The sequence below is a fragment of the Suillus subalutaceus genome (genome assembly GCF_016647625.1).
Source record: "Suillus subalutaceus strain FC151 chromosome Unknown DFJ58scaffold_85, whole genome shotgun sequence".
NCBI classification, from domain to species: domain Eukaryota; kingdom Fungi; phylum Basidiomycota; class Agaricomycetes; order Boletales; family Suillaceae; genus Suillus; species Suillus subalutaceus.
This window is the reverse complement of record NW_024540334.1, coordinates 64,890-88,020: the sequence shown is the minus strand read 5'-3', so window position 1 is coordinate 88,020 and position 23,131 is coordinate 64,890. Positions and strand designations below refer to the sequence as shown.

The 23,131-nt window shown below is 46.3% G+C and overlaps 8 protein-coding genes across 8 annotated transcripts; 3 read left to right on the top strand and 5 right to left on the bottom strand.

Moving 5' to 3' along the window:
* Nucleotides 1–254: 254 nt before the first annotated feature.
* On the bottom strand, nt 255–2,507 carry DFJ58DRAFT_797868 (sphingolipid C9-methyltransferase). The gene is made up of 8 exons (XM_041390652.1): nt 1,886–2,507; nt 1,680–1,832; nt 1,608–1,629; nt 1,196–1,559; nt 1,024–1,148; nt 800–977; nt 540–736; nt 255–480 (listed from the first exon to the last, which is right to left on the bottom strand). The coding sequence occupies exons 1-8, from the start codon at nt 2,289–2,291 to the stop codon at nt 468–470; spliced, it is 1,458 nt and encodes a 485-aa protein (XP_041241726.1). The 5' UTR covers nt 2,292–2,507; the 3' UTR covers nt 255–467.
* A 2,770-nt stretch (nt 2,508–5,277) lies between these two features.
* DFJ58DRAFT_686183 (uncharacterized protein) lies at nt 5,278–5,750 on the bottom strand (the record flags this gene model as incomplete). The annotated part of the gene is made up of 2 exons (XM_041383305.1): nt 5,432–5,750; nt 5,278–5,370 (listed from the first exon to the last, which is right to left on the bottom strand). Coding segments are annotated over exons 1-2 (315 nt in total), but the record flags the coding sequence as incomplete, so codon positions are not given.
* A 1,878-nt stretch (nt 5,751–7,628) lies between these two features.
* On the bottom strand, nt 7,629–9,351 carry DFJ58DRAFT_843215 (uncharacterized protein; the record flags this gene model as incomplete). The annotated part of the gene is made up of 6 exons (XM_041392933.1): nt 7,629–7,976; nt 8,040–8,567; nt 8,635–8,778; nt 8,843–9,026; nt 9,079–9,198; nt 9,260–9,351. The coding sequence occupies 6 exons, from the start codon at nt 9,349–9,351 to the stop codon at nt 7,629–7,631; spliced, it is 1,416 nt and encodes a 471-aa protein (XP_041241724.1).
* Nucleotides 9,352–9,482: 131 nt separating this feature from the next.
* On the top strand, nt 9,483–9,917 carry DFJ58DRAFT_730201 (uncharacterized protein; the record flags this gene model as incomplete). Its single annotated transcript, XM_041385857.1, has 1 exon — nt 9,483–9,917. The coding sequence occupies one exon, from the start codon at nt 9,483–9,485 to the stop codon at nt 9,915–9,917; it is 435 nt and encodes a 144-aa protein (XP_041241723.1).
* Nucleotides 9,918–12,928: 3,011 nt separating this feature from the next.
* DFJ58DRAFT_717213 (uncharacterized protein) lies at nt 12,929–14,115 on the top strand (the record flags this gene model as incomplete). Its single annotated transcript, XM_041384340.1, has 4 exons — nt 12,929–13,093; nt 13,239–13,388; nt 13,537–13,758; nt 13,807–14,115. The coding sequence occupies 4 exons, from the start codon at nt 12,929–12,931 to the stop codon at nt 14,113–14,115; spliced, it is 846 nt and encodes a 281-aa protein (XP_041241722.1).
* Nucleotides 14,116–14,143: 28 nt separating this feature from the next.
* Nucleotides 14,144–16,239, bottom strand: DFJ58DRAFT_843213 (uncharacterized protein; the record flags this gene model as incomplete). Its single annotated transcript, XM_041392932.1, has 9 exons — nt 14,144–14,614; nt 14,681–14,913; nt 14,959–15,118; nt 15,166–15,295; nt 15,347–15,462; nt 15,517–15,650; nt 15,729–15,763; nt 15,819–15,925; nt 16,156–16,239. 9 exons carry the CDS (start codon nt 16,237–16,239, stop codon nt 14,144–14,146), a joined length of 1,470 nt encoding a protein of 489 aa, XP_041241721.1.
* Nucleotides 16,240–18,410: 2,171 nt separating this feature from the next.
* On the bottom strand, nt 18,411–18,839 carry DFJ58DRAFT_730198 (uncharacterized protein; the record flags this gene model as incomplete). The annotated part of the gene is made up of 1 exon (XM_041385856.1): nt 18,411–18,839. The coding sequence occupies one exon, from the start codon at nt 18,837–18,839 to the stop codon at nt 18,411–18,413; it is 429 nt and encodes a 142-aa protein (XP_041241720.1).
* Nucleotides 18,840–19,087: 248 nt separating this feature from the next.
* On the top strand, nt 19,088–21,104 carry DFJ58DRAFT_730197 (uncharacterized protein; the record flags this gene model as incomplete). The annotated part of the gene is made up of 5 exons (XM_041385855.1): nt 19,088–19,185; nt 19,789–20,507; nt 20,545–20,571; nt 20,625–20,991; nt 21,050–21,104. 5 exons carry the CDS (start codon nt 19,088–19,090, stop codon nt 21,102–21,104), a joined length of 1,266 nt encoding a protein of 421 aa, XP_041241719.1.
* Between the last annotated feature and the right edge of the window lie 2,027 nt (nt 21,105–23,131).

Here is a 23,131-nt window from a genome sequence, read left to right as displayed (position 1 = left end):
CTTGCCAAGACCAAGTCCATGAACCGTGGCGCTGTGGACGTCTCATCCCTGATACCGTACGTACGTCAGAGATGACATATATGCGCGCGTACGAGTCGCGCAAGGACGCTGATGTTGGTAAGGAGTTATATCGCAATCGTGGAAACCGTTTATGGCAGACGAAAAGGTAAAAGTAAGAGTTGAGTGAGACAAAGGTTGAATTTACCGTTTATAAGCCGCCGTGCACGTGCGGATCGTAGACAAATAAATGTAAAGCAATACTGGCACCACGATCGCAAAGTTCATATCATATATGCGCCTATCTGAGCAGTACCGTGTAGGGCGGCATTCACAAAGGAGGGAACAGCAGAAGCACATCACGCTGGGGCTCCAAATAAGTCGGTATATTGTACGACCAAAACATTAATTCAAGCAAGTGGTATATAGCGCATCGCGCATCGTCCGTCCGTATATGTATACGTAGTTTTTCACTCCACCAAGCTTCCAACGCGCGCATCAGCCCAGTTCAACAAGCATAACCAATCTAGAAAAAAACTCACCTAATCTCCGCATCCCTCCCATCACGCACCTGCAAACTCCAATGATTCTCAACGCCCAGAACACGGTGGTAGGCGTTGAGGTTCTTGTGCAAGGTGAGTTGGAAGACGCTGGCACTACCTTGGCGGGAGGCGATGGTGCTGTAGGCGAGGAAGAAGACCCAGATTCGGTACCAGCGTTCGCCGTATTTCTCTACGACCTAGAACGCGTCAGATCAGTATCGCGTGAGTAGAATGAGTAGGAAAAGAGAAGATGGACACACCTTCTTGCGGTTGCTAACCCAGTTCAAATACCACCTCCAGATAGTAGCGCTATAATGCACGCCCAAGACATCGATATTCTTCACTTCAAACCCGGCGGCTTCGACTTGATTGATAACCCAGCCGAGAGAGCAAGAAGCGTCTGCACCGGGGAAGACGTATTTGTTCAGGAAGAGACCCCTGCGCGGCGTTAGCGTATGAGATATCAGACGGCAACGACACCCACCAGATCAGGTCCTCGTATTGCCACGAAGGACGGAAACCGGCGACTTGGAAGACGAAGATGCCATCGTCCTCGAGGAGGTCGTACATTTGACGCATGAATGAACCGTAGCGCCTGATTCCGACGTGCTATTGAGAGTTAGAACGAGAAGGCGCGAGGAGGAAGCAGTACTTGCCTCTGCCATTTCCAGACTGACGATCTTGGTAAAGTGTCCAGGGCCGCCTGGGATATCCCTGTAGTCCATGCACAGGATACGAGCCTTGTCGGGGGTGACGCCATTGGTCTTGATGCGCTCGTTACCAAATTTGGTCTGGTTTTTACCAAGGGTGATACCTGTGACGTCGCATTTGTAGTTCTTGGCTGCGTAGGCTGCAAGGGTACCCCAGCCGCAGCCGACATCGAGGAGACGGTCATCGGGTTTAAGGTTCAGTTTGGAACAGACGAGGCGGAGTTTGTTGTCTTGGAGTTCTTCAAGGGAGGCGTCTTTGTTGGCGTCTGCGATGACTCCGGAGGTGTAGATCATGCGTGGACCGAGGAACCTGTGATGTTTTAGAAAGAATATCGTCAAATTGAGGAAGGACACGTACCATGAGTAAAAGTCATCGCCTCCTACATGGTTCAAGTAATTAGAGTGAATACAAAAGTAGAAGACAACTTACTGTCGTAGTGGTCGCGGACCTGTTCTTCGTCTTGAGATTGAGAGTGAACGATGACCTCGGGAAGGAGATTCGTGAAGACGTATTTGAAAAGTTCAGGTGTCATGACCATTTTTGCCCAATCATGACGTTCCTCCATGATGTCCAACACGTCACCTGTGCGCGTTGTGAGGGTGAAATCATAGCAGAAACGCAAAAATAAAAATTACCCTTAAAGTCAATCTTGCCTTCAAAGTACGCGTCGTGGAAGACCTGCATTGGGATTTTCGTGTTGCCGTGGTATTTTTCCTTGAGTTCCGGGTCGTGGATAGTGATGTAGTCTTCGAGGTCTTTACCGGGCATAAGAACTTTGACGTTTTTGCGACGACCATAGGTGCTCGCTACAGCCCAATAAGCGACAGTGACAGGGATACCTGTGATGACGAGCATGAAGAGATATGTCTTAAGACCGCCACGGTTTACAAAGGGAAGGATGCATTTGATGACCCATGGTACGACGAGGACGAGAGCAGCGAGTTGAAGATTTGAGAAGTAACCATTGCCTTCTGCTAAACCAAGTAGCGGTGCATTTTTTATAGAAGGGACCTTCGTGATACGAACAGGTGAGAACGTCATCCTCGCCGTTGATGCTGGTCTAGCAAATTGGAGGGAAGCCAGTTTTTAAGGCACTAGGAAAATGCTGTGCCTGCTGCGGGGCCAGGTGAAATTGACGCGCCTGTACGCGGCTCCGTCACAAATACTAGGGTACAGATTATGTTCAACATCAGTGAACGCATGAGTCCTTAAGCTTGAAATTGTAGCTGTGGGAACTGTAGGAGGACGTAATTCTGCTCCTGCCAAATATGACCGTGTATGCTACGAGAAATTTGACTTGTTCGTACTTACTAAGAGCCCATTCGGTAACCAGTATTTGGTCCACTTTACAATATATACATAACAACTGTACGACGGCGGCATGAGCAGCCGTAGGCGGAGTCAGAAAGTGATGGGTGAGTCGATCAGGATAAGGGCAGTAATAGCATCAAAGCTCATACATAGTGCCATGATGATGGATCTTGGGTGAATACTCCAACACCCAATATTTACTACAGCCCTGATCCCCCAGGGTCCTCTCATCACTGCCCAGCTTGGTCACCAACCCAATCAAAACCAGCTAGCGCGAGCTCAAGTCCAGCAGCGTGCATTTCGCTATATTGCGCTCCTAATCAATATCCTTCTTGCTGCTGCAACTCACTCAATCATATCAATACAAATCCCCGATGATCCAGAACCTTACCACACATCTGCACTTACCGGTCAAGAATGGGTGATTGAACTCATTGTTGGCCACCCTGAACGAATGCATTGTGAGCTCAGTGTGCATGTGCATGTATTTGAGGGTCTGGTAAACAAGCTTCGTGCACTCGGTCACACAGACTCACGCCATGTCTCCCTAGAGGACCAACTTGCTATTTTTCTCTACATGTGTGTCACAGGGCTTACTATAAGACATGTCAGGGAGCGCTTTCAGTGTTCAAATGAAACAATTTCAAAGTAAGTTTTATCTATTTGTTCAACATTGATGCCTACTGATCACTCCTTCATAGCTACTTTCGCAAGATGCTTGACATTCTATCCTCCCACCCATTCTACACACAATACATTCATCTTCCTGTAGATGATGCACCGGTCTCCTCTAAAATTCGTGACAACCCAAAGCACTGGCCATATTTCATGGACACTATTGGTGCCATTGACAGCAGCCATATTCATGCATTCCCCCGCTCATATGACCATCACCTCTATCAGAACCACAAAGGTTTTGTGTCGCAAAATTGCCTTTTCAGCTGCGATTTCGACCTCAAGTTTACCTATGTGCTTACTGGCTGGGAAGGATCAGCAACTGATGCACATCTTTGGGATGAAGCCCTTGAGGGGGGCTTGAAGCTTCTGCCTGGCAAGTACTTTCTTGCTGATGCTGGGTTCCCCTCGTGCCCTGAGCTCCTAGTGCCTTATTGTGGTGTCCACTACCATCTTGCAGAATGGGGGGCGCCAGCATTAGGTGAGACTACTTTTTTTCAACATGGGCTTGAATTGATGCTATCTTTTAGACCACTCAATAAGGAAGAGTTGTTTAATCTTTGACATGCCTCTGCATGCAATGTGATCGAACATATTTTTGGTGTCTTGAAGCGCTGTTTTCATATTCTGCTGCTTGCACCAGAGTATAAAATGGAGATACAAGCATGCATCCCTGCTGCGCTTTGTGTGCTCCACAATTATATCTCCATCAACGACCCAAATGAAGGGGATATCTCACAAGCTACTGTTGTCAACAACAACCCCACGCATCAGGGACAGCTTGATGAAGCTGATCCTGACAATACGGACATGGATGCGCATGTGCATGCAAGCGCAAATTTGAATGCGCTGCGTAATCGCATAGCAATACAGATGTGGGATGACTACCAAGCTTACTTGCAGGAATGAGATGATGACAATGATGATGACCTTGACACATTGGATATGGGTGAGCTTGACTTAGACGATTATTCTGACATCGAGCAGATAGATGAATGATGACCATTGACAACTTCGTGTATCCTACATACAAGACATTCAAGAACAACAAGTGATATGCATGATGTGGCGATTGAGTAGAAATGGATGTACAAGATATTGGATGTGGTAGGGTTACAAATTCACGACCTGCCTTGCCTCCACGAGGATTGAACATAAGAATGGTATGCGCAGCTCAGGCTGCGTGATGTTCAAGTAAGAAGAACAAGTGATTGGACTCCTCATGAGTGTGTGTGCACATGCGCCAGCTTATCATCCAGCGACAAGTCCTCCTCATCCTGCATGCTCTGCAAGGCATGCGATCTTTCATCGGCTACGTGGCTTTCGTTAGTGACAGTGAATGACGTTGTGATAGAGTCCAATAGGTGGTTGATTGTGCCTTGCAGGTTCATTAATGCAGCGGTGTTGGCAGCCTCCTTTATGCCCTTGTTAGATGTTACATGTGTCTTGTTGGTGCCGATGGCACTATGTTTTTTACCCTGCACCAAAAGCTTCAGCTTCTTCAAGTCCGTCTCTGAGTGTGTGTGTGTGGCGCCTCTGACATAGCTACTTCTGATGTTGGCGTATAAGAGGTGACAGAGGGAGGTGTGCTTTCAGAAATCATGTCATGATGAGAGCACTTTCCGGAATTCCCAGAGCTGGATACAGGGGGAGCAGCCATCACAGAGGTTGAGGCTACTGGTGCAGGAATATGAAGGGATGGAATCCCCCATGTGAAATCTTTAGCGGTAGCCACCACACTCACATCAAGAGTGCTGGGGTCGCTAGTAGGAGCACCCGCCCCACCAGGCTGAGTAGAGGAACCTGGCACTGGCACATTTTCTGTGGCAGGGTCAGTGGCTGCCAGTGCAGCAGGATTATAGGCTGCCACCCCATGCGCAGCACTGATGCGCATCAGAACTTGCTGCATCTTGGTATAGAATCTCCATCCGTGTTTGAACTGCTTCATACCAGAGTTGGACTGTTAACAGATCAGTGAGTGTCATGAGGAGATCAGCGTATGATCACATACCAATTTGCCAACATAATCTGACCATGCATCTTCAGCGGCTTTCCCCTGAATATTGGCCCCAACCACAGGATCCCAATGAACACCCAATTTCTGAAGGTATTTGTTGATTTGAGTGTACCCAGTCTTCAACTGATTAAGATCAGTGAGATGGTAGTAGTGGCTGAGTGGGATGAGAGATACATACTGTATTCCATTTGCTTCTGCAATGTATTCCTGTCTTTGTGGCGCCTTGAGTTTTCAAGTTCTTGGTACGGAGATCGGTAGCAGCATCATTGAATGTCGAAAGCTTGAAGGTCATGCCACCTAACTTTGATTGATGCAGGATAAGATAATCTAGCATCGCCATAGTCTCTGCATCATTCCAGTGGGCCTTCTCAGCCTTAGGGTCTTGTTGTGTCATCTGCATGATCTGGAATTGGGTGCAGAGGATAATGACAGTGGCAGCAGCAAAGACACACTTTCAATACTCGAAATCAATATGACTGGCAGGAGCATATGTGGTCATGGTCAGAAGCAAAGATATTTCCGACTCCACCTATGGCTGCTTATGCCGCCGTTGTACAGTTGTTATGTATATATTGTAAAGTGGACCAAATACTGGTTACCGAACGGGCTCTTAGCCATGGATGGTCACCAATATGGACTAGCAGGAGGAGTTTGTGACAAAATTGTGTCAGGCTGCCTTTGCAGCCAGCGAGGGATGGAAGCGCAATGATGTCTGTGTTGTCGAACATTCTCATTTACAAACGTTTATATTTCATATTAAGAACTTTTTGAAGACTTTGTGCTGCACAATTGCTTTACCCTTGTCAACATATATAGATTGAGCTGGCGGTTCATGACAAAGTCGTGATATACTGCCTTCGCAGTCAGCAAGGGATGGAAGCACAATGGTGTCTGTGCTGTCGCACATTCTCATTCGTCAAGACTTGTCAGTGTCACATCACATGTGCATCAATGCCCCCTGCTGCGACCATCAGTGAAACTGTAAACAGATGAGAAAGCTATTTAAGGCAATATATTGTAAAGCATCGTAACAATCTTTGTGTGAAAAATTGACGGTCCATTTGATGTGGTTTGCAGTCTCACTTGAGACTGCAAACATGACACATGACTGCTCAGCCACAGTGTTCCCTTCCATCTTGGGCTTGATTTCCAATCGCACTCCACCTGGACCTCAACCACCTATGATCAATGACACAGATCGCAAGACAGACTGAAATGTCGAAGAACTGCTGTTTTGGGGCAGGATCAGACGTGCTTTACAATATCCTTCTTGTGCGTCCACATCTTCTTTTCGGCACTCACTGATCCACTCACATCTGATCTGCTTTCATCTCCATATCCATCAGGTCAATCAAATATCAACAACCTAACAACATAAGCTAAGTGTCTCAACTGCCTCCAAGACACCTGCAAAGACTACTGACAGGGTTAGCCTTGAAGGTGTTGAGGCAGGTCCACCCCGATACCGGTATCTCCAATGAGGCCATGGCCATCCTCAACTCGTTTGTCAATGATATAGCATCCGGTATGCCCTCCCTCTTCATCATTGAGTCCTGCCTCAAAGGCACCTGTAAAGACTACTGACAAGGCTAATGAGTGTTGAGGCAGGTCCACCCCGATACAGGTATCTCAAACAAGGCCATGGCCATCCTCAACTTGTTTGTCAACGATGTAACATCGGTATGCCCTCCCTCTTCTTCATTGAGTCCTGCCTTGAAAGCACCTGCAAAGACTACTGACAAGGCTAACTAGTGTTGAGGTAGGTCCACCCCAATACAGGTATCTCCAACAAGGCCATGGCCATCCTGAACTCATTTGTCAATGATATCTTTGAATGCACCGGTGCACCCTGGTATGGGCATCTCCAACAAGGCCATGGCCATCATCAACTCGTTTGTCAATGAATGCCATGGTCATCCTCTCAAGACATGCTGAAATGGAGGAGTGGCAGCACTGCCCGCCACAAAGAACTGCCAATTCGGGTTACCCACTGGATGCATTTTGGAGGTAGCAGATGGTGATTCATTGAGATTATGTAGCTCATACTCTCATGTACAGTAGTTGATTAGAATGAAAATAATGGACTATGAACCTTGGAATTAATGAGTATCATGATTGGAGAGATGCCAGAGAGAGAGATTGAAGTAAGTAGGGGGATAGTAGAAGTAGGTGTATGTAAATATGATAAAGAAACCCACTGCTGGGAGTTTGGTGTGAGGGTGGTTAGTATAGAAGTAGGTAAATATGATAAAGAAATCCGCTCACTTGAAATATGATAAAGAAACATGTTCCTGAATGTTGGTGCAAGGGCAGTTAGTAGAGAAGTAGGTAGATATGATAAATAAACCCGCTCCTGAGTGTTGGAGGTGACATGGTCACTGAGGTGAACTGGGAGGGATGACTTGGTCTGCCTGGCATTGTTCAACAATGTCAGGGCGCATTGCTAGCAGCTCGTGCCATTTTTTTGCAATAGTGTCGTCCTTGCTTGATAGATTGGTCTTGCCAGCCTTGGTGTAATCAAAAGCGCTGCGAGCCATAGGGTGATTGAGATTGCCATGAAAGAATGTTCGTGCATCATTGGCATCTTGAGCTGCTGCTGAAAGCCAATACTCTGCAAGATGGTTCAAGAGTTGCTGATAAGACAAATTCTTCCCATTCTTGTCACTGAAGGCCTGCCAGAAAGAGTTGTTGTCCAGATATTTCTGACGTTCCTCAGCAATGAACTGTGTGTGGATTCCCTCAGATACTAGAATATATTGGACAGCACCTAGAAACAGAGAACACACCTTCAAGTTGCCCCATTCCACTCGCAGAGCGTCCCATGCTGTACTCTTGACACCCTTGGCTCTCTTGTAGAACTTGCCCCAGTGTTTGATGGGAATCCTGTGGCCGCCAATGCAGAGTAAGTTTGAACTCTCCCACTCATCACACAACCGGTCAATATCCTGAGAGAAATGGATTGTTGGTGGCTCTGGGACTTTGGTCTTGTCATATTTGAACCATTCACCATCAAGCATCATGACCCCAAGCTTATGGTGAGGCAAACTACGGGACTTGGAGAGAGGTGCTGACACAGTGGGAATTTGGGCAGCGCAAACCATACTACTAGGTTGTTCAACTTCATTGCAGCGGGGAGCAGTGTTCACAGATATCACTGGCGGTGGCAGTGTGGAGCATTGCCCATTCAAGATGAGTGTCTTCAAATCCATGACGTGAGACGCCACATTGTTGAGATTGCCCTCAATGTTGTAGATATCGTCCCTGACTGAAAATACATTGCGCTTGACTCTGCACATGCGGACAGCAAATGAATCCTAAGTCACGGTTAATAGTGTGTTTCAGGTGAGCAGCTCATTAATCTTCCAATTAACCTTCACACACCTTTTCCTGTAGGGAACCAAGAGTCTCCGGCAATGATGTGTCTTCTCCCAGCACCCCATCCTCCATTGTGCACCTGCGTTTTGGGACAGATGGCATGCAACTGAGGTCAGCTGGCATTCCAAAAGCTTTGAAGACCGCCTTGGCCTGCCATAATGTATGAAATGCAGCAGTGAGTGATTGATTTCATTTTTTTAATAGGGAAGCTTACCCAGTGTGTGTTTGCAGTACGATCGTTATCCTTCAGGGCACATTGTGTGTGATCTGCCCCCTTCTTGCTCTTGTAAGTGACCATTTGTTTTGCAGATCTGAATGTGTCCTCAATCCGCTTGCAGGACAATGACATCTGAGAGGTATGTTCCCCCCGCTTTTGTTTGAGCTTTGGTTGGAACAAGCTGACATGATTATAGGTCAGATGAGAATAGGTTAGATTGAGCAGCCCTGCACCTCAGCCAGTCAGCCTCGTCACTGGAAAACTCGCAAAGGCGCTGTATGACCTCCTCTTGGTTGCCACTGATTGGCTTCCCGTATTGCTTCAGCTTCTCCTTTACATCATTCTTTGTGGTCCTTCAAGTCCTGTTGGTGAGTGTTCAGTGTCACCTTATGTCCTAGGGGCTCATTTACTTACACTACAAATTGATATGTAGCGAGTGGCACTCCAGGAGTGTACTCCTGGCCGATGACAGGGAGGCGAAGCATCTGATTACCAGACTCTGCCATAGCTTTGATGGAGGTGATACTAGCATGCAACTTGAACCAAGTTGTTGTTGCCTCCACTCCAAGCCATCAGCGGCATGTTCTGGCAATAATTTGTAAGTTTTTTTCAATAATCCTGTAATCCTGCACCCACAATGTCTCTAACTCAACTCAAAGGTGCCACTGTTTACCTTGACGAGTCTCAAGGTATCAGTATTGAAGCTGTCATCAAAGACCAGGATGAGGAGGTCGAGTCACTACTCAACAGTTTTGATGTCAACAATCAGGCTGCATGTGGCGCCCTGCATCCCGTCAGAGTCACCAATGAGGCTGTTCCTCTACCATTAAAATCCAAGAAGATGGCTGCCAGACTAGTGGACCATGGCCAACTCTCTTCGAGCCTCAAAACAGCATCGGCTGGTGTTGTGGTAGACACCACTCTGTCAGATTATCAGCGGTACATCTCGTTTTGTCTCTGGAACCATGTCATTAACATGTGTCATATCCCGCATTCCGGACCTTCGTCCGATGATGTTCCCACACCTTCCGGATGCACATCCGGACCTCCATACCCTTATCCATGCCTTTAATCCTCCAGTCCACTATTGGTTCGGATCCGTACACCTTCGTACATCCATATATCTATACCTCCGGACCTCCGCAGCTAAGCCTGCTTCATTTACCCTTGATCCTATCAGATCCAAGCTCATTCCATCTCAGACTCTACCTTCCCTAGACTATCGGTCTATATCCACAATTCATATCCTAGTTCCATCTTCACCTATATCTCCGGATCCACTCATCCGATATCCAGACGCTTCATCCGATATCTCTAGACCTCCGGATCCAACCTATACTCATATCCGAAGCTCAAACCTTAAATCAGCATCTATCTCCTTATGGTGATCCCCTTGACTCCAGACTTCGGTTATCTGTGTTTCTGTCTTGCTTATTGATCCTTGTACTCTGTTCATCTCTGAGTTCATTTACTTATGTTCCATTCATATTTACCAATATGTTTCCACATGCTCGTACATAGCATTTGTGTTCAGCTCAATGATCCTCTCAGATCCCTTCCAGTATATAAACCTCTGTAAAACTCCTGTAAAGTTTCCTTAGTTCAAATATCAACATAGACTTGCTCTCTCTCGCATCTGCTCTTGGACTTCAGTCCATCTTAGTATTGCCTTTCCTTAGGCCTAGGGAAGGATTCCCTAGGCCGACTTTCCGGTCCTCCAGATTTATCCTTCTGTCTACATCCATGCTTAGGGATTGACTCCCTAAGCCGCAGTCACTGCAGGCATATTCCTATTTTTCTCCAACAAATATCCAAAAAAACATTGATTGAGAAGACAGGAATTTCCTCTCATGTTGCCTATCAAAACATTGGAAAAAATTAATTCATGTGTTAAAGATTTTTTGTGCATGGGCCATGATGCAAAAATTGGACATGTTCCTTCAAGGATAATACTGGATTTTCCATCTATTTTCTTTTAAACAGCACCTTACAATGAGGTTAAATTTCTTGTCTGTGTTTTCAAATATACACAAAACATTTGAAAAACATAGTATATTTTGACAAAAATTTAACATTATTGTAAGCTGCTACTTAAAAGACAATAGATAGAAAATTCAGTATTATCCTTGAAGGAACATGTCAAATTTTTGCATCATGTCCCATGCACAGAAAATCTTTAACACATGAATTAATTCTTTTCAATGTTTTGACAGGCAACATGGGAGGAAAATTCTATCTTTTCAATCAATGTTTTTTGGATGTTTTTTGGAGAAAAATGGGAAAATGCCTGCAGTGAGTTTTGCCTTTCTGGCACTTCCTGTCTTTCCGAGACTTCTGTCTACTTCCTGTCAACTCCGTCTCTACTTAAGAGTAGTCCACCTCTGTTTGTTTCTACTCTGGACCTTGTCCGTAGTAGCCTCTCATCTCTTGTCCTAATCCTGTTCGCTCCTCTGGTGTGTGGATCACAACCTGGCTAGGCACAAAGAAATAAAAGTGCTCAACCAGTATAAGTGAGTCTAAGCTCTGCCTAGCTGCTATACTCGCAGAATGCAAGAATGTTCAACCCTAAAGGGGACTGCTACTGAACTCAGAACCAGAGGAATGAATGACCCTTGTATTGCAACAGATGCGCGAAAGCGCAAGAAGAAAAGTGAAGTAAATGCGAAAGCGCGATGTAAGCGCGAGCATGGGAAAGTGCGCGTTATGAAGCGCGAAGTGCGAGAGAGTGCGTGCTAAGGTGTGCGTTGTGCGAGAGAATACCAGATGAGGAAACAGGTGTGCAAAGTGAGTGCAAATGCAGAGCGAGTGTTATAACGAGTGCGGATAATAGTCTAGTATAAGCGGATAACGATAACCATTGGAAACACAAAGTGCGCCCAAGTGGTGACTACTACTTTAGAGTAAAACCCAATAGCGAGGGAAGTACAGCAAAGGAGAGTAATGATGATTGAGTAGTAAGTCAGCAAACTTTATACTATGGAAATCACATCGGATGTGGAAGGGATAGGAGGAATAAGCGCTATGAATACGTAATGACATGTAATAGCGCTGCAATGCTTGTTACAAACCACGAGGCAAGGGATATGACATATCAATGAGGTGGATGAACATAGACGGACATTCCTGGATGATAGGCAATGCAGGGCGCTTAAGCGCGAGAAATGCACTAAGCGCGTGCGTGTGGGAATGTTGCGTGTTGTGCAGGAAAGAAACGCACTTATGGCGCGTTTTGCGGGGAAGCTGCATGTTGTATGCAGAATGACTAGAGACATGATGGAAGTCGCATATGGATGATGGTGCAAGTTTGTGCAGTAAAGGCCAGTTGCCATGAGTCGCGATATGGGCTATATGCGCCTGCAGAGACTTGAGTCCCTACACTGGTCCTCCTGACCTTTGGACGTCTTAATCTTCGGACATCGTAACCTTCGGACACTGTAACCTTCAGATGACGTACCCTTTGGACCTCCGGATGTCCTGTCCTTTGGACCACTCCTCCTATCCTATCCTGTTTTGGACTCTGTCCATTGCAGTCCCTCCTCTATGTGTTTCCATCTAAGAAGCTTACCTTGGGAAGTCTTATCTTCAGATCTAATGCGGTGGATGAAACTCCTCCGGAAGTTTCCCGTGCTCATCCAGAAGTCCTCTAGCACTCCACCAGAGTAGCCAGCCTCCGGAAGTCCTTCAGACTTCGTTGGTTCCATCTGGACTTCATTCTGAAATCAAGGGCACGTACTCAGGTAAGGGGCACAGCGCATGAGCTGAGGCCAAGCCCTTCGGATCCATTAACCCTTGAGCTACGGTCTTAACAACATGCCATGCAGGTATGGAATCAATTTAAAGATTTTTGCGCAGCAATAGACAAGGTTCAATCTACCAGTGATGTTGATAGCCTCTTCCTCAACCTCCCAGCCAAATTTCCAACTTGGGTTGCACTCTGGATCATGGATAAGTAAGTCCAATATTCCTCAATTCTGACCCGACATGGTACACTGCAATATGACTGAACTAATCTACAGGTGTGACAAAAATGATATCTGGACTGGCCAAGCAAAGGCTCCTAGTGTTCCATGTGCGACATATGGCATGGCACAGAAGATGAGGGCCGCTGTCAGTCACAAATATGGTCGTGATCATAAGCTGGGCACACAGCCATGGTCCGGGCACACAATGGTTGCTGGGAAGCACATTGGGAACCCATCACTTTCTGTAACCATCTCCCAATACATGGTCAGTCATCGTCGGAGAAAGGTAAGTGCACTCACATATCAAAACTGCCAACATCCCACTCATTGTCCTCCAGGTTCGGTCTGGTGAAGCTGTCACGAGTGCCCGAGCTATGGACAAGGCGACCACGAAGTAACTTTGGGATTTCGCATGGGCAACACCACAAAAGGAATATGGACTGACATCCTGCAAACGGAAGGCTGAAAATCCAGCTGAGTGGGCAGGATTTGTGATCTGCACAATGCTTCTGTTACTTTACCTTGTACCAATGATCTGCCTCTTGCGTTATGACGAGGCCCTTCGAATCACTTGGGCAGATGTCACTTTTCAAGTCAGGGACAAGGTAATCAAAGGTAACTGGCAAGACGCATCTGCAGAACAATTCCTGCAGGACACAACAAAGCTTTGACCTGCTGACTTCTGTGTGAAACTCAAGCTGCCGTTTATAAAAACACATCAGTATGGAGGTGCGTGCTTTACTCAGAGAGCACAGTAGTATAGCTCATGACTGCACAGGGATAGCACCGTTCTATGTATATCCTGATGGGGAATGTCCATGGATGTGCCTTGTGCGTATGTTTGCAGTTTGGTGGGTGTTGGCAAGAGAGAGGTGTGAGAACCTGGATGGTTTTGTTTTCCGAAAGAAAATTGGCACAGACAGTATCAGTGTGAACCCCACAGACGGCATGGTGTGTTTGCTTTGCTTTTTGCACTACCTTCTTCTTAGCCAAGTCTAGACCTCCGATTCTTTTCTCGAGTGTTTTCGTAACAACCTCCTGGACATCAGAGTAGATCCACGTCCCTATGGTACTCATTTGTTTCAATGGGGAGGGTGTCAGTTTTTATACAAAGTGTGCAGATGGGACTTTCGGGACATTTGTGACTGGGGAGGATGGGCTGAAAACTTCGACAATCCAGGTACCATTTTTAAGTACCTGTTGTCGTGGAACAACAATCCTCGGGAGCAGCAAGAGCACTATATGAATCCTAACTGGCCAAGGAAGGACCCTTGCCATGCTTGTGGTAGAACTTGTCATTGCGCTTGAGAGTAGCCTAGTACAAATACACGGACAATCAGAGAGTAAGATTAATTATTTCGGCGTCTCCACCTTCGCCTGTAAGATCAACAACATCACCCTCTTCTTCGTCTCCTGTGAGGTCTGTGACACCCAGAGAGGACGAGGTAGCAACAGGGATGGCAGTGGTAGTGATAGTTGCAGACGACGGAGGACAGGGCATCATGTAATCTGTGAGGTCAATCAAATTATTTGGACGTGAAGTGGAGGAAGAAGGAGATGAAGGGAACATTGTTTGTACCCAACAGTCGTAGATTTGGTCAGCCATCCATACTCGAATATACTTGTTCAATGGAGTCCTATCATCCGGACCATTGGAACTTCCAGCTGGAAGCAGCTGGAGCATTGCTCGTACAAGATCACTGATGGGCACATCATTGTGACGCCCTGCAACACCTGCGAGGATCTTTTTTGGCTGCCTTGCATGGCAGTGAGACACTACCCTCGTGCAGCCTGAGGCAAGGGCAGACTGTGTACAGCACCCATCAGTATATCTACAAGCAAACACAACATTTCAACTGACCTTGTCACTCACAGGGGAGTTTTTGATGGGGTCCTCAAGGACCTCATGCAACACAACCACAGGCCAGACAGCAGAATAAAATGCACTAACGAGTTTTGTTGCTTCCAAACCAAGGAGGTTGTGGATAAGCAGGGCCAGTGGAGCAAGGTCAGGTGGCACCAGAGAACGTAGAACAGGCAGTTCCATGAGTGGAGTGACAGCAGGTTTCACATACAAATCTATGACATTGGGATCAGGAAACAAATCTGGGAGGGAGCAAGCAAGGGCAGGGTGAGCTCAGCCCATTTGACCAGTGGGATCACTCATGAGGTGGTACCAAGCAGCATCCTGCCAGTGTTGCAGAGACTGATCAGGTGAGTTGTCACCACACACAGCATCACATAGTGTTGTGGTGTCCATGCAACGAATGAGGCCAAGAGCCGTCTCACAATCACACCCTGGAAGGCCCTTCTAAACAGAGATGTCAGTAAGACAAATGATACATTATTGCTCGTTACCTTATCGTAATCGTCCCCGCAGCAAATTGCAATGGTTTTAAACACATCACCAGTAAGGCGAGGCTCCACCAGTTCCTGGACGGAACTGGTGGTGTACAGCTTGATGGTTGCATCTGTAGAAAACATTGAGCTAGAAAAGAACAGTTTGAAAGTGCCAGCAGGAAAGATATGGTGACCTTACTTTTGAAGGACCATGTGAGCACCAAACACGAACACATCACTGTTGTCAGTCATGACAGCATCAATGACTCCCGCATGGTTCATCAACCCCAGTTGCACTTCAGCTTCTCCAGCAGCCTAGGTGGTGAGAAATAATGACAGCAAACAAAGGCTAAAAGAAAAATAACATACCGTGATCCATTGCGTGTTGAACATGTTGAGGATCCATTGAGTAGGATCCACCATCCAGTGGTCCTTTGTAGACACATGATGGCCTCTTTTGATCTTGGGCCGCTGATTGCTGTCATAACAGAAAATGAGCTTTACTGGGTACTGCACGAGTCAAGAAAGACGAAAGAGAAAGGTTTGAAGGGTAGGGTTCATCCCAGTCTGTGCATGCGCACGGTGCCATTTTCCTTGCTGACATTGTTTGAACCATCTGCTGCAGAGCAGTGAGTCATCAAACACAGGCACAATCAACATACAAAACTAACCTTGCGTTGACGCCCACAATGAAGGGAGAGTGAGGTGCAGGTCCTATGTAGCATTCTGAGAGGGCAAGTGACACAATCGGCACCGTCGTCACGGCAGGCTCAAGCATCTGCAAAAATGGAGGTGAGGCATAACTACCAACTGGAAAAGGCATGAATATGTACATCCCATAGGTCATTGACGCCCATGGCAAGGTGCCTTATTGAATCAAGGTGGATGGGCAGTATGGTCGTGGACGCTAATGGTGAGGAGAGGAGGACGAGGATGAGTATGGTCGTGGACGCTACACTTGGAGATGATGGTGAGGAGAGGAGGACAAGGAAAGGAGTAAATACTGACATGCACCTGTATGCCAAATTGGGCGGCACCCAGCAGCCACCTTGCCTGGACTGCAAATCTGAGGACTGTCAATTTGCAGTCCATCAGCTGCAAGGTCAATTTTTCGCGGAGGAAAAGACACATCCCCACCAAAGCATCAGCTGCATCCAGATGGTAAATTGACGGTCCTAGTGTGGGAGATTTGCAGTCCGTTCGGAATGTTCCCTGGTGCGTGAATTTGGCTCACCTTGGCTGACCCAGCAGCAGCTGGAGCTCCTCCACAGCTCAAAAATGTCCCATTTTTTCCATCTACGACATTGATCACTCATCCTCCGTCCCTCCACGTGATCTATTCCAGTCTTGGAAGAAGGGTGATGGCAGATGACGATGCTGGCTGGGGTCGCATCCTTCTCTTCTTACTCAGTTTAGGTGGTGTGTGGCATGGTGGTGGTGCCAGCTTTTTCCGGCTTTGTCAGCTTCAGCTGGACTGTCAATTTGCAGGTGATCAGTGCTTCTTTGTATATCTGCTGACTGCTTTGACATGGGAATATTTGGCATTGTCGAGGAAAGACAAATTTGCAAGCACACCAGCCTAGTAGAATTATTTGATTTGTGCCCTTTTTCATTTAGATGGATTTAAGAAAAAATGAACAGGCACCTGTTCATTAAATTAAATACAGATCAAGATTGAGAGGGTCAAGGAAGGAGGTTGCAATGTGCCAAGTAAAAGAGCCTTTAGTGATGTCCCTGGTGGTGCGGATGGGATATCATTTCATCTTCACCCCATATATTTTTGCTAACTCGAGATGACTATGACATGCATGTAACTTGCTTGAGGGTAAAATGTGTGAGTCTGTGTTGAAACGAGGTCATAACAGCAGAGTTGTACACGTTGCATGTTCATTAGTCGACCATGACTCAACAAAGTATATTTCATAGAGCACTGACAATGTTCAAATATAAGTTAAAGCAAATCTTACTCCTCATGTATGCAGGTGTAGAGATTACTTCACAATGGACAGACTGCCTGTCTTGACTGATTGTTTGTTGCCTGTCACTTGGAACAGTACATTCCTTGGAGGATAGACAATGTTCCAAGGTGTGTTAGAGTAGATGTTACTACTCAATGGATGCTGAGTTGCATACAAACAATAATGTCAGAGTCATGCATATCAAATTATCATTGAACACAACCCTACATCAGCACATACTGCAGTCACTTTACCCTTGATAAATACATACAACTAATGCTTGAAATATCCATGTTCTACACATGCCAGCCAATGTGGGCCCATCAATGTATTGTTGTGATACATACAGGTGGCCCCATGCCAAGTATGTATGTGATACCAACAGTGGGCCCATAGTATGTGGTATAGTAGATAAGTGTACACTTTCCTATTGCCTTTGGTAGGTATTGTGTGGTAGGTAGTGTATGAAATATGTGCCCGATATAAACAGGTTGACTGAGTGGGCGGTGGTACTGACATATTATACAGATGGGCCGAAGCCCCTATGTCAAGTGTGTATGTGATACCAACAGTGAGCCCATAGTGTGGTATAGTAGATAAGTGTACACTTTCCTATAGCCTTTGGTAGGTATTGTGTGGTAGGTAGTGTATGAAATATGTGCTTGATATGAACAGGTCGGCCAAGTGGGCAGTAGGTACCGATATATACAAATGGGCCGACACCCAAAGCATATAGATGTATCATGGACACTGCTCTATCAATGGATTGGTCTTACAAATATACTTGCCCATGATAGACTCGGGAAGTCGGTCAATTGGTCAGTCAAATATGTGAACATTGGGTCTGTCCCCTGAGTCACTTGTGCAAAATATACTTGTCAGGACTATGTCGGTCAAGTATGAGGCAGTTGGTCAATAGCTCGGTCATATGTGATGTATGAGAGACATGGTCGGTGGTAATGGAATGGCTTACAGAATATACTGGCCTCATGATAGATGAGGTGGTCGGTCAGTCAGTCAGTCAAAATATGTCAGGTCAAATATGATGCACCATGGACTAGCTTACAACATATACCTCTGTGATGATAGACAGGATAGTCGGTCAATAGCTCGGTCATATGCAATGTAAGAGACATGGTTGGTCAAATATATGGTTGGTCAAATACAATATATTACCAAAGCGCAATTGCTACTGGAATCACACAATCAATCACATACAATCCAGGCCAAATCAATGTCATTCAATTCATGTAGACAACAGTATCTAACTAACTGATGATGTGCTACATAAGGGTATATTTGCAATCAAGGGAGGGAGGAAGTAGTAGAAGCAGGGCATGAAACACTAAAATCACATTGGATGGCAGGAGCAGATGAAGGACTAGCCTGCACTGACTCAGATGATGGTTGCCCACTGGAAAATGTGCTGCCTTGCACATCAGGACGACTGAATGGGCGAGATGCTGAGGGTTGACCGACAGCGACAGAATTAGCATTGGGAGCAACCGAAGGGCCGAACACACCGGTCAAGTATTTGATGCCCATTGCTGTGGCTGTGGAACCACTGGTTGGGCCCATCGCTGGTGGTGGGAAAGATGGATCAGGACCAAGCGTTCCTGCCTGAATTTCTCCACCATGTTGGCAAGACTGTTTACCACATCCACCGTGGCATTGAAGCTGAGTTGGATGTCGGAAAACTCGGCCCACTGTGACAATCATACTGGCGCTAGGCATGTATACCTGCATAAACCTTCAATAGGTGGACCAAAGTTATCCCTCATATTATTCACTACTCCCCTATCAGCAGTCTTCACTTGTCTCAGCCAATACCCTTGTGTGATGCCTATTCTGCACTTTCCTGCACTATGCACGCACATTCCCACAGCACTATTCATGCTCCCACGACTTATCCGACGCTATTCCCGTGCTTATAGCACTATCAGAACTACCAGCAATGTGTCTACATATAGGAGCATTAGTGCATGTCCGCTCTATCTAGCGCTTATCCAGCGCGCTGTTCTCACGCTCTAGGATCCACCCGAAACATTGGAATCCATCCATTGTCCATCCTACCTCATTGGTATGTAATTTGCCTTGCCTCGAGTTTGTAAAAAGTGCTACAGTCTTATTACATGTATGTATATCCTATCCCTTCCGAGTCCGAGATGGTATAGTTTACTAGTATAAGAAGCCTATGGTGATTACCTTGACATTACCTCCCTTTGACTGTATTCCTTCCCCTTAGGTTTTACTTAGAAGTAGTCACCCTTTAGTTGCGCTCTATGGCCCCTATTTGACTTTCCTTACCCTTGCAATCAATACCTCTGATCTCACTCGCTATCCATTACCCTCCTTTGACTCAGTGTCCGCTTTCTTAACTTCCGCTCTTTCCCACACATTAGCACTCTATCTTGCAATGCGCCATTCCCGCACTTTAGCGCTCTTTCGGGTCTTTTTATCTTGAGTTGTCCTTAGTAGCTATCCCCTCGGGTCGAACGTTCTTGCATATTTGTTGCAAGTATAGCAGCATAGGCAGTGCATTAGACATATACTGATTGAGTACTTTTACAAGTGCCTAGTCAGGTTGTGTTTTTCACAACTGGAGCCCACCGTGAGGGGTCCATTTGAAGCTGGAAGGCATACCACCTAGACCTACTGAGACCTGAAAACCTCACAACCTTAGCGACATTTCACAAGAAGATTTTTTCTACTCAGTAATAGAAACCACCAACAAAGAAGTCGACCGCGCTGCATTTGACTCACGATCTCGCTCATCTTCAGAAGCTACTGTTATCCACCATCTTACTCCCAACTCACCAGATCCCGAAGAAGAGGAAGAACCCCTTGGACAATTAACATCACATTACCTTCCGCTCCCTCAAGTTCCGTTCGTTACTGTAGACACTCCCTCCACTGCATCATCACTTACCCCTTCTACTCTGTCTTGTGACGAGTCACCTGAAAGGCAGAACCTTTTCGTACCCGCCTCTTTCATACCTAGTTCTATCCTGTCTCCGCAAAAGCGACTAAGCACTCTCCCTCCATCCGTACCTGACCCCGCAATCCATACCACATCTTCCTCGACAGCATCATTTACTACCGCCCTTCCTCCAGTCGTACAACCTGCTCAACCCACTCAACCTGTCCAACCCACCATCATGTCTTCCGCACCATTCAAAATGCCTCTTAGAGGAACCAATGCTGCGCCAAAGTTCAATGGCACACCAACGCGCCTCATACCATTCTTTGAGGATGTGGAACTACTTGCTGACTATGCAGGACTTACCGCTGAGCAGCACATCAAGGCTGCGATCCGATACACGCCCATAGACGAATCGGAAATGTCCTCAGTCAAAGGCCCCACTCGCCTCTACATCCAAACTGCAGCCCAGGGCGACAAGGGTGGCCTCCTGTGCACGTCAACCAACACCTGTGGTAGAATCTGAGGACACCATGGATGATAAGGGTGAGTCACCTGTTTTTTTTTGTAAAGGTCAACGATATTTAACTCGATTTTAGATGTCGCTGTTGAGGCTGATGAAGACATTGCCATGTCTCATGTGGCTAATACTGAGCAGCAGACTGATGTCACTGCGGTGATGCCAAGTGAGACCATTGATTGGCCGGCAGCCATGGCATCGGTGAAAGACTTTCCTGCTGAGCATTGGCAGGAGGTCACCAATGAAACCCCCATCCTACCACCACCACCACCACCACCACCTGCTCCTGCGGCCACACCCACCACCTCATTGGCCAAACCAACTATCCATGATTGTGTGGTCTCTCTGGCAGCTAGAGTCGCTGCCATGGAAATGGCCGACCACAACACCCTTGCTAGGGTGGATGCGATGGAGCACGACTTTGACTCCTACATCTCCTCTATGCGGTGTGAAAGAGAAATAGCGATCAGGCTGTTAGAAAACTAGTGCAACTTATCCAAATAGGCGCAAGTGTAGTATTCGACCCAAGAGGACTGCTATTGAAGCAACTCCCTACTAATAAGCAAGGGAAGCGATAGCGTGAAGGGCTAAAAACCTATAGTGACCTAAGACCAATAACCAATGAGTAGCGCTATAGTGATCAGTGACAAGTGAGTTCCGATAGAGAAATGTGCGTATAAGTGAGATGCGCTATGCAAGTTGTTTTATGCGATAGTGCGATGCAACGTCCGACTAGCGACAGTGAGAAGAAATCAAAGAGAGCGAGAGCAAGAAGTAAGATAAGACAGTACAAGTGAAATGCCTGGTAGCGACTAGATTGTAGCGCGACTACCAATAGCAATCCCGACATTGTGAAAGTCAAATTTAAGAGGGAACTTTAGCAACATGCACTTAAAGCAAGTCAAGCGACACGCGATCAAAGAGATTGGCAAGAGTAAAATTGATTGCACCAAGACTGAGATATAGCGACTAAAGTGACTCCGACACCAGCAAAGGTCCGGGGAAGGGAAGTAAAGTACTGTATGTGCGATGGGTCATTTTATCATACTGCATAAGAGTTCGGGAGTGCATAGGCGAGAATAGTAGCGACACTGGTGAGGGCACAATGTAGTGACAGGTAATAAAACATGCAGCGCAGCGGAACACGAGGATATGTGTAATAAGACCTGCAACTGATCAGTAGCGACATTTAAGGAATAATAATGCACCAGTGGAGGTAGGTGGACATAGGCAGGACATGGGAGGACAGAATACCTAGAAGTCGGACTGGGTAGCGCGCTATGGGAGAAAAGCAGTTCCAAAGCGGATAGCTTGGGAGTTGAATAGCTCTGGTGACTAGCACTTTACTCTTTTCCTCTAGGTAAGGCAAAATATGCCTATGACACTCATATGTGCCTAGTGCTGGTATGATTGTCACACTGGTCCACCCTTATAGCATCATGTATTCAGTATTCTTGGCCCATATGATAACATCAGGTATGCAGTTTCATCGGCCGACCTGATGCCATTAGGTATACCTTTCTGTCAGCCCATATGACAACATCATGTATTCAGTTTTGTCAGTCCATAAGTGTGCATCAGTACCATCGGCCAACATGATGGTGTCAGCTATTTACAAGGAAATACATACATGATGCCCTCATGTTGGCCAAAAGACCTGATACCATCATGTCAGCCAAATATACTGAATGCCTGATATTATCATATGGGCTGACAAAACAAATACCTGATGCCATCATGTCAGCCAAATATACTAAATGCCTGATATTATTGTATGGGCCAACAGAAATGAATTCCTGATACCATCATGTCAGCCGATGGTACTGATGAAAACATATGGGCTGACGAAACTGAATGCCTGATGTTATCGTATGGGCCAATGGAAATGAATTCCTGATGCCATCAGGTCAGCCGATGGCACTGATCAAAATGTATGGGCCAACGAAACTGAATACTTGATGTTATCTTATGGGCCGACATAAATGAATGCCTGATTCCATCAGGTCGGCCGATGTAACTGCCTGATGTCATCACATGGGCTGAGAATACTGAATACCTGATGCTATCAGATCGGCTGATGAAACTGATGCGAATGTATGGGCCGACAAAACTGCATATCTGATGCAATCACATCGGCCAAGAACATGAACAGGTATTCATGTCTCTCGGCCCATATGATGGCATCATACCCACAATTGCCAGATCAATCCACACAGGAACATATATGCTTCACCCCCATCATCGGCTGAATGAGACACTTGCCATCGGCCAATCGGTACACACAGTAGCTATAGTGTGTGGGCCCAGCTGACAATATCACACCACCGATTTTACTAGCCCTCAGCTGACATGTTAATGTTGAGCATCCCAATACATGGGCCCAGCTGTTAAAACCATCACTCCATGAGCCCACCGGCCGAATGTTAAACATGGACATAGATATTCAGTTGGCCAACGTCTGCTGGCCTGTGTGGAATGGCATATTTTCAACATTTGCTGCATGTATAATACATGCAATGTGACTGAATGGGCTCACATCAGATCATTTCTTCAGGTAGGATCAAAAGCGTACAATTTTGATCAAGG